This window comes from Gorilla gorilla, chromosome 1 (assembly GCF_029281585.2).
Source record: "Gorilla gorilla gorilla isolate KB3781 chromosome 1, NHGRI_mGorGor1-v2.1_pri, whole genome shotgun sequence".
NCBI lineage: Eukaryota > Metazoa > Chordata > Mammalia > Primates > Hominidae > Gorilla > Gorilla gorilla.
In genome coordinates this window covers 51,657,292-51,670,664 of record NC_073224.2, presented here as the reverse complement: position 1 = coordinate 51,670,664, position 13,373 = coordinate 51,657,292, and the positions used below count along the sequence as shown (strand labels likewise).

At 40.3% G+C, this 13,373-nt stretch overlaps 1 protein-coding gene across 5 annotated transcripts in view; it reads right to left on the bottom strand.

Moving 5' to 3' along the window:
• Nucleotides 1–13,373, bottom strand: part of RBBP5 (RB binding protein 5, histone lysine methyltransferase complex subunit) — a 36,169-nt gene that overhangs the window by 2,869 nt on the left and 19,927 nt on the right. For 3 of the 5 annotated variants that reach the window (XM_055369353.2, XM_019029466.4, XM_019029463.3), the window contains 8 exons: nucleotides 12,575–12,684; nucleotides 11,126–11,245; nucleotides 10,885–11,038; nucleotides 10,715–10,786; nucleotides 9,951–10,068; nucleotides 8,287–8,356; nucleotides 7,642–7,871; nucleotides 5,834–6,025 (listed from right to left, as the gene is read on the bottom strand). In XM_055369353.2, coding sequence (XP_055225328.1) covers nucleotides 5,834–6,025; nucleotides 7,642–7,871; nucleotides 8,287–8,356; nucleotides 9,951–10,068; nucleotides 10,715–10,786; nucleotides 10,885–11,038; nucleotides 11,126–11,245; nucleotides 12,575–12,684 — 1,066 coding nt within the window. The remainder of the gene's footprint in view (nucleotides 1–5,833; nucleotides 6,026–7,641; nucleotides 7,872–8,286; nucleotides 8,357–9,950; nucleotides 10,069–10,714; nucleotides 10,787–10,884; nucleotides 11,039–11,125; nucleotides 11,246–12,574; nucleotides 12,685–13,373) is intronic. The other 2 variants (XM_019029472.4, XM_055369362.2) reach the window with 1 other exon arrangement.

Below are 13,373 nucleotides of genomic sequence, written 5' to 3'. Positions count from 1 at the left end.
GATACTTTCCTCAGTACTGTCCCAAAGGGTTGGGGGAAAAGCAAAATGATCAGAGTTCTATTTTTTCTAAGCTGCTAACCATGCTCTAAGGTGCTAACAAATAATGTTTAACATTCCAAAAAGTGCAATGAGGAGAGGAGAAGAAATTTTAGGGTACCATACCTTTCAACCCTTCATATATTTTAAAGATTGATTAGTCACTAAATGATTAACAAGTGAGCAAGAAACCCTTTTCCCAGCACCACAGTTCCTTAAGTGACATACTTATCACCTTAGAATCCCAAATATGGTGAAATGTTCGTGAGAGCTACGGTCCACATTGCTACACACCAACAATGATCGATAAATAATATCCTGAATAGTACAATGAAATGAACACTTCCCTGATTATTCCATAGAAGCTGCTCAACCTCTGAGAGACATGGTTAAATGAGCTGCTGTGAAATATTAACTAGGAAGTGTAAAAAGAGAAGAAGGTGAAGAAAATCCTCCCAGGTGTCATTTGGAATGGCAGAGAGCATGCCACTTGAAGGTAAAATGGTTAAAAAATAATCGCCCAAACTATGAAAGAAAAGTACCCATTTATATAACTTTGATTTTTGAAGTTCCTGCACAAATGAAAACTGGCAATAAAAATATATTCACATGTGCCTGAGAACAGACTGAAGTTACAATGAGATACAAACTTTCTACTGAATGTTATGCTGTTAAAAATCAAATTTAAACTTTTCATAGTTCAGTCAGATTAAAAGCTTACTTAGCAATGGTTTTTCAGATCTCTCTCAACATAAATCACAATGAATTCCTTGCATTGATTTTTTATTTATTTTATTTATTTTTATTTTTTTAGACAGAGTTTCACTCTTGTTGCCCAGGCTGGATTGCAATGGCGTGATCTCGGCTCACTGCAACCTCCGCCTCCTGGGTTCAAACGATTCTCCTGCCTCAACCTCCTAAGTAGCTGGGATTATAGGCGCCCACCACCATGCCTGGCTAATTGTTTTGTATTTTTAGTAGAGACGGGGTTTCACCATGTTGGCCAGACTGGGCTTGAACTCCTGTCCTCAAGTGATCCACCCGCCTCGGACTCCCAAAGTGCTGGGATTACAAGCGTGAGCCACTGTGCCCAGCTGCATTGATTTTTAAAAAACCTCCTGTGATAGAAAAATCCACTCCACAAGACTCAATATCATGCCTTACCACTTTAAGGCAATTTTCACCAACTATTCCCACAGGTACCCTGACCAATTTAGTTGTAATCATCTAAAAATGAATACAACATTGCCATTTTAAACCTAAATCATTATAGGAGAAAGTGGCTTGATCACTAATCAACAGCATTAGCAATAGGCACTCAAGATGACTAATGAGCTACCTTATACTGGTTAGCTGAGGGCAGCTCATGTTTCTATACCGTCCTTGTTTTTCTGAATAGACAAAATAAATAAATAAAAGTCAAACAAAACAAAAGCTTGTTGAGGCATCAGGCAACAAATCAAAACCAGAGCAAGCAGTACTATGAGCAAGATACAGAAATAGCAATATAGAAGACTCCAGTCAATTTAAAGACCTGACGCAGCAACTGCCCCCAAGGAAACATATTATTTAGCTACAACATAAAGGAAATCTCCAGTAATGTAATAGGTAGGAAAATTCAGCTCAAAATGACCAGCTATTATTGGTACTTTCCAGTAGCAGCCCAATCTAGGTTGGCCTAAGAGAACACTGAATCATGATTTCAAACCCTACCTTAGTTAGTTAATAACATCCCACAGAGTGAGAAAGACTACCTTGATTCTAGCAGGAATTCATAAATTAGTCTTCACAAGGAAAGGAAGGAAAAGAAGGAAAGGAGGGAGGGAGGGGAGAGAAAAACAAAGAGAGAAAAAAAAGAAAACAAAACTACCAAGCATTAACAACAAAAAAAAAAAATCACAGATTCAGTAAGTGACTTGGAGGTGGTTCAGAGCCCTAGGGCGATGGGCTGGCACCAGGGCAGTGGTGTAGCGCAGCCCAAGACAGGGAAATCTGCATGGTGCCTGTCCACTCCCAGAAATGTCACTTCTGCTCACTTTGGCCCTTGCCATCTCCAACAGACCCAGGTGTGCACCAACCCCTTCATGTCTACCATCCCATGAGGCCTTTAGAACATGTATGTAACCGACCACACCTTTGTCCCACTTTATTACTGATGTTTTTACTGCCAAGGAGCCCTAGCTCTTGGGCAATCCTTGGGCGATCACAGACAACTAGGAAACTGGTGATTCTGCTCACATCTCGAGTTTCTGGTCTCAGGACTGTCCTCTGGAGAGTATTTAAAGTAACTAAGAAGCATTTGATAGATAGTGCAGACTATGTTAGCCTGGTCCTTCCAAAAAGTCCCAAGCTCAGGGATACCCTCACCAAGCTTCACTTTGGGTCCTCATTCACATAGAAAAATGTCCACATGAATGTGGGCCCTCTAGTGCTAGCCAACACTGACAAGCTGTTTGACAGGAAAAAATTTTCTATAGTCCCAGATTCCAGATGGCCAGATTATCTCTATAGTGGTCTGTCTGCCAATTTTCCCTTGAAATGCATATTCTCCTGTTGCAACAGACAACAGACTATGGTAGCTTTGTTAGGGCTGATCAGTTTATGGAACAGTTTCTACAGTAACTGGTCAACTACAGATATTAACAAACAGTTGTCATTCATCTAACTTGGGTAGTAACACAGCCTACAACTATAATCCTACCTTCAAATGATTTGGCTCAAATGCAGAAGTTGTCCATGGGGCAGGGGGCCAAAACCTTGAATCTACACATACAACCCTCAGACCGGAGTGATTTTTGAAGATGGTTTGGTCTCAGAAGTTTTGCATCAGGTTTCCTTTCTTAATACCTGGTGGAAAATCTACAATGACTATATATTGGCTTTTACTGAAAATCTCCAAGGTGTGGAAGAATATGAGATCCAAATGCCAGAGTTTCCCTGAGTGGTCTTGATGGGCCATATGCAAATCAGCAGCAGGGACCAGTCTGACTTAGCTTGCTCAGAGCCCTCCAAGATGACCACGTTACTGGATAAAGCCCTACCCTCACCCAAACAATCCCATATAAAAACATGATAGGTTGCCCTCAAACAGACTTTTGATGGAATTATCTGTGATATCCAATTTCATCACTCTCCCCAAAATTTTCAGCCTTCACAAAGATCCAAACCACTCTGCAGCTGGTCAATAAAGCCAGATGTAATCCTTCTGTGGAAGTCTTGGAACTATACCTCAATGCCCCTTTGAGGTTTTTGGGTTGTTTTTTAATTATTTTTTTCTTTTGTAGAGACAGGGTCTCACTATGTTGCCCAGGCTTGTCTCGAATTCCTGGGCTCAAGCAATCTGACCGCCTCAGCCTCCCAAAGTGCTCGGATTACAGGTGTGAGCCATTGCACCTGGCTGGTTTTATTTTTGTTTGAGACAGGGTCTCACTCTGTTGCCCAGGCTGGAGTGCAACGGCATGATCATAGCTCACTGCAATATCAAACTCCTGGGCTCAAGCGATCCTCCTGCCTCAGCTTCCTATGTTACCAGGTGGGCCACAGATGTGCACCACCACGCCTGGCTAATTTTTTGATTATTTTGTTTCCCAGGCTGGTCTCAAACTCCTGGGCTCAAGCAATCCTCCTGTCTTGGCCTCTCAAAGTGCTGGGATTATAGGCATGAGCCACTGCACCCAGCTCAAGGTTTTTTCTTGTTTGTTTGATTGGCTTTTACATAGATGGGGTCTCACCATGTTGCCCAGGCTGGTCTTGAACTCCTGGGCTCAAGAAATCCTCCTGCCTCAACCTCCCAAAGTGCTAGAATTACAGGCGTGAGCCTTATTTACCATAATTTCCTTTTGAAAAGCACATGATTAGGGACAGACACACTTTAAGAAGCTAGGAGATTATGTCCTAAAGTGTTTTAATTAATTATGTTTGGCCACATTTTAAATCACCCTTAAAATATTTTAGCTCTCCAGGCCAGGGAAATCTATTTAAACTTTAAATTGTGTTTCTTCTGTAGTGGCATCAGTGTGTGCAAGAAGTGGGTTTGGAAGGATTGTTTTTATTTACATCTAGTCAATCTGCAATCTTTGTTGGCAATGCCCACGACTGCTCCAGACTACTTTACAATATATACAAACATGCCGGGCGTGATAGCTCACACCTGTAATCCCAGTACTCTGGGAAGCTGAGGTGGGTGGATCACTTGAGGTCAGGAGTTCAAGACCAGCATGACCAACATAGTGAAACCCCGTCTCTACTAAAAAAACACAAAATTAGCCAAGCATGGTGGTGCACGCCTGTAATCCCAGCTACTCAGGAAGCTAGGCAAGAGAATCACTTGAACCAGGAGGCAGAGGTTGCAGTGAGCTGAGATCGCACCACTGCAATTCAGCCTGGGGACAAGAGTGAAACTCCGTCTCGAAAAAAAAAAAAAAAAAAAAAAATATATATATATATATATATATATATATACACACATACACACACACACGCACACACACGCACACAGCATTATATGCATATATACACAAACACAGCCTTAGGTGGGTTGAATGTGGACGTGGTAACCATCAGTGCACCACCATAAATGTTGTCGGGAAAAAAATATTGGTACTCAGTGGTATGGTGCTGGGCTATCAAAAACTAAAGTCTAAATCTAGTAAACTCGAGGTGGAATACTCAAAATGATGAATAACTGTCTATTTCAGCTTCTCTGTAAGAGAATTCATGTTTACAGACAATGATTAAATGATGTAAGTTATAAATTAAACAAAGAATTCTGTTTTGCACTCTAGTCCACACATTTAGATTAAAATTTTAAAGCGGGGGGAGTCTGAATACAACCACTGATACGTTATCAATCCTACCTTTGAGTCTACCAAACTAGCCAAAAAAAATTGAGAATACTGTATTAACTAAAGCAGTGCTTCTATATAAAGCAAAAAAAAATTTCCAAAGCCCAATGTTTACACAGAAATGGATTCTAATTTGATTAACATTTTCTAAACAAGAGACCAATTAGCCTAGGCTCACAAGTATTTGGTAAGAAACAGAAATTGTTTTCTGTCCCCCAATAAAAATCCCTCAGTAATATAAAAGTGAGAAAACTCAAATATTATGTATCAAAAGGCTTAGGTGTTAAGAAACTACACAGATACTGTAGTTTCTGTCTTTTTGATCATCTCCTCCTATTTTCAGATATTGGAAAAAAATCAAAAACCAAAACAAACCCCATCTTCTTCCTTAACACAATGGTACTAACAATTTCATTATTGCTTCTGGAATACTAAGAGAGAGAAAGCACTACCTGTGGGATTTGAACAATTTGAAGAGGGAGAGAAAAGATGCTACAGTGAACCAGTCAAGGACTATATAAAACAAGCTTGTACTTCTGGCTACTTGTCTGGCTCTTTGAGACAAAACAAACAAAAAACCTAAGAGCAAATACGGATGAAGAAATGAATTAAACCAGAGGTTCTTACCCTTCTTTGGGTCATGAATTCCTACAGGAATCTGATGAAAACTATGGACATCTTCCCCAGAAAAATATTCACATAATATTTTGTATATAACATCAGGGGAATGTAGATTTATTGAAAACTATTTACAGACCCAAGGTTAAGAGCCACTGAATTAAGCCAAATCTGGTTTAGCCTGCCCCTAGCAGCAGTTTAAAATTCAGAAATTATCTGCTGCTGGGAAAAAGGAGGGAAGAGAGGGGGAAAAAATGTTGCAGTTAAATGAAGTCAAGGGCTATACAAAGCAAGGCCACGAAGCAAGCCAGACAATGCTCCCAATGTGTCCTTACCTGTCAAGGGCTGGCTGAGTTCCGCCTGCACTTTACCCTTCGCTGATCCTTCCAGAGGTAAACCTCTGTCCCCTTTGTAGAGTTTCGGTTTAAATGGAGAATCTTTCTCTTTACCTTTTGATCCTTTAGGCCGGCCTGCTTGCTTCTTCTTGGATTTGCCATCCCCCTTCACACCCAGTAGTGGATGGACTTCTGTAGGACAGACAGACATGGAAAGGAATCCACATGACACCAGTCTCATCACCCCAACCACAACTTTGTTGAGCAAAGAATGTTGCTTTGTGTCCCAGATCAATTAATAATTATAAAGAGAAAAGTTTGTCTTACTTCTGTAAGTATAAAACAGTGGTCATTAAATGAGAGATAGTTGCCTGGCCAAAAGGCACACATGGCTTATATCAAGCTTGTCCAATCTGTGGCCCACAGGCTACATGCGGCCCAGGACAGCTTTGAATGTGGCCCAACACAAATTCATAAATTTTCTTAAAACATTATGAGTTTTTTTGCAATTTTTAAAAATCTCATCAGCTATCATTACTGTTAGTGTATTTTGTATGTGGCCCAAGACAATTATCCTTCCAATGTGGCCCAGGGAAGTCAAAGATTGGACACTCCTGGCTTATATGTTCATGCCAAGCCACAGTAACTCTAAATTGAACAAGTAGCTGAAAGATGCACTAATACTATCAAACCAAGCCAGAAAAAGGAACACACACAGATGCACACACACATGCACAGAGAGGCATGTGAGAGCAGAAAGAGAATGGGCTTTGGAACTAGAGAGACTTGAATGAGAATCCTGACCCCACCACTTCTGTGAGACTTTAGGCAAGTTTACAGAACCTCTTATACATAACCTCAGCCTAAATTTTCTCCTTTAAAAAGCAGGTAAAACAACTTGCAGGGTTGATGTAAAAGTCAGCAATGGTACATATACCAAACAGTGTCTGAAACAGAGTAGACACAGAAATCGATAGCATCAGGAAAATACGTAGTTGCAAAATGTGATCTGCAGTTAGCTAAAAGAGAAGAGGAAGGGCCGGGCGCAGTGGTTCATGCCTGTAATCCCAGCACTTAGGGAGGCCAAGGCAGGCAGATCATTTGAGGTCCGGAGTTCGAGACCAGCCTGGCCAACACAGCAAAACCCCATCTCTACTAAAAATATGAAAATTAGCCAGGCGTGGTGGTGCATGCCTGTAGTCCCAGCTACTCGGGAGGCTGAGGCAGGAGAATTGATTGAACCCGGGAGGCAGAGGTTGCAGTGAACCAAGATCATGCCACTGCACTGCAGCCTGGGCAACAGAGCGAGACCCTGTCTCAAAAAAATAAAATAAAATAAAATAAATAAAAATAAAAGAGAAGACGAAGAAGGATGCTCAACAGTAAACACACACCCCCATCCATCCCTACTTATCCCAAGACATGATAATAAAGGCTTCCCAAGTCAGACTGTAAAAGGTGGCAGGAAGGATGAAATGATTGTCCAAGTCTAACTAGTATTTTACATCTAATAAAACCACTCTATGGGGAAACATTTAAAAGAAGAATGGTATAATAAACTCTGAGGCGGCTGTCAGAAGAATTAAAGTGCAGCATCTTAGGCAAAGTACTGAAGGGCAGAATTTCTCCATTTTAAGAGAGAAGTGAACACAGATGCAATCATTATAAAGTTGTAAAACACTATAAAACAGACTCATGGGAAAATTCCTCTAAGGTGAAATCGCTCAAACAGGAAATTACCAGGTTGCGCTGGGGAGTGAGTAGAGAGTGGCGTCTGCCAGGCCAGAGGGAGAAGATGTAGCTCTTACCATCATTTGGTACTCCCTGAAGTTCTATATTGGTTGTTTTGGGTTTCTTCTTAGGTGGCTGGGACCCATCTGCTGAGGACTGCCTCTTCTTCTCTGAACTAGCCCCTTCATCCATCAAGGAGGTTTGGACTGCATCCGGTGGGGGGCCGTAAGGATTTTCTTCTGGGTCTTCTACCTCAGGGGCAATGGGTAAATACAATAGAGCCTTTGAATCTTCCAGCTCTTCATCACTATTTGGAGCAGGATCAGACAAGGGATTGGAAAAAAGAGGAGATAGTTGCTTAAACCATGAGCCCTTCCTCTATCACCTATATTAAGCATAAGCAACAGGTATGGATCTAGAACTTTTAAGAAAACCAAGATGAATAAAAGGGAATCAAACAATGTAATTGATAAAATTGGTGACAAAAATAAACAGGATGAATGAATTATTTTGGTTCCTTAAAATTCTCTATCAGGGAGAAGTGAAAGGAAAATAGGACTAGAGAAGAAAGGCTACATTGGATTTCTTGTACACCAAACGAGTTATCTCTTTTAGCTAATAAGCAGACAGGACTGAAGGGATAGCCAGGGAAACTGCAGAGTACTCCCCCAGAGGCCAGGAGCAGCAGTAGCCAAGGTGCCCAGCCTTCCGGGCCGGCTCACCTGCTACAGAAGGCAGCAATAGGGTCCACGCTGGTGACATCCACTTCCTCATCTTCTGCAGCATCAGCCCCTGCAGGACAGAAACACAGGAGATGTTTGAGAAGAAGTGAAAAACTGCTTTTTATTTGCAGCTTCAAGGTTTTCATAAGTTGAAATTCCAGAGAAACCAAGGAGGAAAACCAAACAGTTCACTTCACTTAATCATTTAACAAATATGTGCTGAATTTCCACCCTATCCTAGGCACTGAAAATAGTGCAATGACCCAGAAAAAGTTGGGAACAGCTCTTCAGTAAAAGGTTTATAGTCTAACTGGGGAGACAGAGAGACAGTTTCAATTTAATACAGTAATGGTATGTGTAACTTGCTCAGGATATGGGAAGGAGGAACAATTTATGTGGAAATCTGGGAAGGTTTGACAGAACATAACCCTATAATCTAGAACATTCTGCTTCCCTGGAGGTCCTCCTAAAACACATTAGGCATGCAAGTTATCTAATATCACAAAAGTGAGGACCAGCACTTTGAAACTAAACAGAACCAACCTCATTCCCAATCCTGATTCCTCACACCATCAAGTATCTCGGGGGTCAATAATCTGTGGCATTAATTACTCACTGACAGTGCCAACTGGGCATCCTAAGCATTCACCCGCACAAAGCTTAATATGTTACAAAGCCCTGTGTTAGACACCACGGGGATTAAAAAGTCAAATCTTTATTCTCAAGGAGCTCCTATCTAGAAATTCAGAAGAGATAAAATCACAGTCATAATCATAATGGAAATTAATATCTTAGTGCTTATTATGGCCTAGGCATATACTAAATGCTTTACATGAATAATTTCACTTACTCCCCACAACCCTAAAAAGCAGGTACTATTACTGTCCCTATTTTACAGATGAGGAAATTCAGCTTAAGTAGTATTTTGCCCAAGGCAGTCTGACTTCAGAGCCCAGGTTCTTGACCCTTCTCTTACTGACAAAGGAGTGACAGAATACATGGGAAAAGCTGAGCACTCTTAGCATGGTGAGTTCTTTGTTAGGTGCTGCATGTATGTCCTCACTTAGTCATCTGCAATTAATCAGGAAATACACAATGATATGTTAAGAGAGCTGCTTGAGCCCTGGTAATACCCATATAAGCCCTTAGTAAACACCTTATAAATTAAGGCTCTCCAAATACTGTGGAAATTGTGTAAGCTTAAAGAAAAAAGAAGGCCAGGCACAGTGGTTCATACGCCAGGCACAGTGGCTCATGTCTGTAATGGCAGCACTTTGGGAGGCCAAGGTGGGTGGATTACCTGAGGTCAGGAGTTCCAGACCAGCCTGGCCAACATGGGGAAACCCCATCTCTACTAAAAATACAAAAAATTCGCCGGGAGTGGTGGCAGGCACCTGTAATCCCAGCTACTCGGGAGGCTGAGGCAGGAGAATCACTTGAACCCAGGGGGCAGAGGTTGCAGTGAGCCAAAATCACACCATTGCAACCAGCCTGGGTGACAAGAGCGAAATTCCATCTCAAAAAAAAAAAAAAAAAAAAAGTGTGGGGTAGAGGGGGGCATTTTAGATGAAGTGCTGAAATAAATTTACAACACAAATGAAGAATATTAAGTAAAGCAATCATTTTCCCTTTAGGAAATCCTGTCTGCAATTTAGAAATAGTACCTGTCTGCTCAGGCTCACTCTTATCTTCATCTTCAATATCAAACTCTGATTCCCTTTCTTCGTATTCTACATTTTCATCCAATTCTTTGAAGTCTGGTGCAAATGCACTCCAGTTTTCCTATACAACAAGATATACTACTTAACCATATGTGAAAGCAATAATCTGTAATCTACACATTAATGATAAAATGAAAGATGTGAGCATGAAAGGAATTCACAATTCTTAGATAAAATTTGGCAGACAAGTTAAAAATGGGTATCTGTAAGTTTTACTAGCTTAGGTATTTTCTATCTTAAACATTAAGATAAGCTAAGATAAGCTAAGTTATTAACTGTAGCTCTTTTGAATCACTGCCTTCTTTGGTCATTTTAGGAATTTAGAGGTATAAAATGTTAAATTTTCTTGTAAGTACACTGATTACAAACATAATTTAAAGGTGTCCAAAGTAAAATTAAGATGTAAAACAGAAACTGAGCTGAAAGTAAGAAAAGCAAAAGAAAAATGTTATCTCAAATAAATAATAGAAAAATGCAACAGAAAGTTCACTAGAGTTTCTCCCTGAAAAGAGCCAGAAAACCAACTTGGGACCAAGACCTTCCCACCAAAATAAAGTGCAACTAGATGCACTGAACCTATGTAATTTAGGTTGCGAGAATCATATGCAAAAGAAAATAAAAACGTTATTTTCAGCTTCCTATGTATAAGGTTCTTTGATAAAAAGAAGGGGTATCTAGTTTCAAAGCAAGTAAAATAGAATACTTACTACTTGATTCTGTGCCCAGATAGATACCACTCCACTGGAAATGGATGCTATGATGGGTCGAACAGGATGCCACTAAATTTTAGCAAAGGAAAGAAAAACAGGTTGTTAAGAACAGATTTTAGATTTTTTGGATTATGTGACTAACAAAAGCAATGTCCTAACGTACTCACAGCTACATCCAAGAGGAGTTCTCCTCTCGTCCCATGGAGAATCTTCACCAGGTTGCCAATGCTCTTCTCCCAGATGTACAGGGCATGCTGCCGGGCAGAACCTGCCACGATGTATTCCCCATCCCCAGAGAAACAACATTTCTTCCATGGGGTCCTAAAGGACAAGGAAAGTACCAAGGAGAGCTGGAACTCAAGCCCAGGTCATGAATGATCACATATTCTTCTAGGTTGTGATACATACCTATTCACCAAATCCTGCAATTTCTGCATAGGTTCAGGCTCTCCATCTCTTCCACATGTTAAGATTTCTCTGCCATCATAAACTCTGATTATTCGATCTGCTGTGTTAATTAAAAAGCAACTACGGGAAGGATAAAAATATCAACACCAGAGGTCAGAAATCTGTTCCTTAGTACTACAAAACGACTAATAAACTAGGGAAGAATTGAGGAAAAATCAAAGTAATAGACTAGAATATTTATATATCTACTTGTCATCTCCCAGACCAAAATACAATTTTAAGTGGGAATATGTTTTATACTTCCTGTGTATCCCTGAAGCCAAAATATACAAACTGTCAGTATTAACTAAGTTCCAAGGCCTCTCTACTGAAACCAGCTTCCTAAATTCCCAAGTTTACAGTGAAATGGATATAAATACTTCATTTCTCTGGCCTGTTTTACACATAATATATATTTTTTAAATGAGGTAATAAACTAAATATGTCATTTTAAAATGTCATTTTTACTGTAATGACATTGAAAATCTTAGAAATCTGTATAAAATATTAGTTATTTCATCACTTTCTTGCAGACTTCACTGACTATAACCTTTTCTTAATTCAAGAGAATTTTGAACATTAATATCCTCTAAGTCAGCTGTCCCCAACATTTTTGGCACCAGGGACTGGTTTTGTGGAAGACAATTTTTCCACGGCCCAGGCTGGTGGGAGGGTTATGGTTTCGGGATGAAACTGTTCCACCTCAGATCATCAGGCATTAGATTCTCATAAGGAGTATACAACCTAAATCCCTCACATGTGCAGTTCAAAATAGGGTCCGTGCTCCTATGAGAATCTAATGCTGCTGCTGATCTGACAGGAGGCAGAGCTCAGGTGGTAATGCTCACCTCCAGCTGTGCGGCAGGGTTCCTAACAGGCCAATACTGGTCTGTGGCCTGGGGGTTGGGGACCCCTGCTCTAAGTCATGTATGGGTGTTCCTAAACAAAATAGGAGGACTATTACCTCTTACTGACAACCTATTTCCTATTTCTGTTCATATATTCTACGACTTCTAACTAGGTAACCAAACTTACCAGAATAGCATCCAAAATTAAAAGGGTAAATAGGCAGTATTCAGTTACAATGTGAATTTGATGACATCGGTTCTGGTGATAATAAGTTAATATATACCCAGTGCTTACTATCTGCCAGGCATTTTGGTTTTAAGCACTGACCACTTACTTATTTTTCTGTAAAGTAACCGCCTGATAACCTCCAGATAAGGAAGATGTAACTACGGCAGGAAATGTTATGAACTCAAAAACCAGATATTGTTAAGTTTCTAAAAACCTTAAGTACATTTTAAAAAAATGTTTAAGTATAATATACATGAAAACTGCAAATCTCCATGTATTTTTGCATTCTATTCACTCTTAAAACTGTCCCTTAAAAGGTAAGATCTCACTCACCTCCCCTTCCGGGCAAACTCAATTGACTTAATGGCTGTGGTATTGCTTGTTCCAGTTGTTACTCTGAAGGAAGCAACAAGATCCTGAGAATCTGTTTTTAGGACCAAAATCTAAAGTTTAAAGGAGGGGGGAAAAAAGTAAGTGTTCCAATAACTAACAATAATTGATTTGGCTTGTTTCTAATACTGTGTAAAGACTGGGTAAAAATGCAAATGTCTCTATTCCCATATATTTGACCTGATTAACTGGTATTGCTGTTTTGCTTCCTTAAGTAAGACGAGGTCTTAATCTAGTCTTTTTTTTTTTTGAGACGGAGTTTCACTCTTGTTGCCCAGGCTGGAGTGCAATGGTGCAATCTCGGCTCACTGCAACCTCTGCCTCCTGGGTTCAAGCGATTCTCCTGCCTCAGTCTCCTGAGTAGCTGGGATTACACACATGCGCCACGACGCCTGGCTAATTTTGTATTTTTAGTAGAGACAGGGTTTCTTCATGTTGGTCAGGCTGGTCTCGAACTCCCAACCTCAGGCAATCCGCCCACCTCGGCCTCCCAAAGTGCTGGGATTACAGGCATTCACCACCACGCCTGGCCAATCTATTCTTAAAATATGATGTTTAGCATTATTCACAATAACCAAAATATAGAAGCAACCCAAGTATCCACAGATAAGCCATATAAACAAAAGTGGTATATACATAAAATGGAGTATTACTGAGCCTTGAGAAGAAGGAGAAAGATTCTGACACATGCTACATACATGGGTGAAGCTTGAGGACATTAAACTAAGTGAAATAAGCCAGT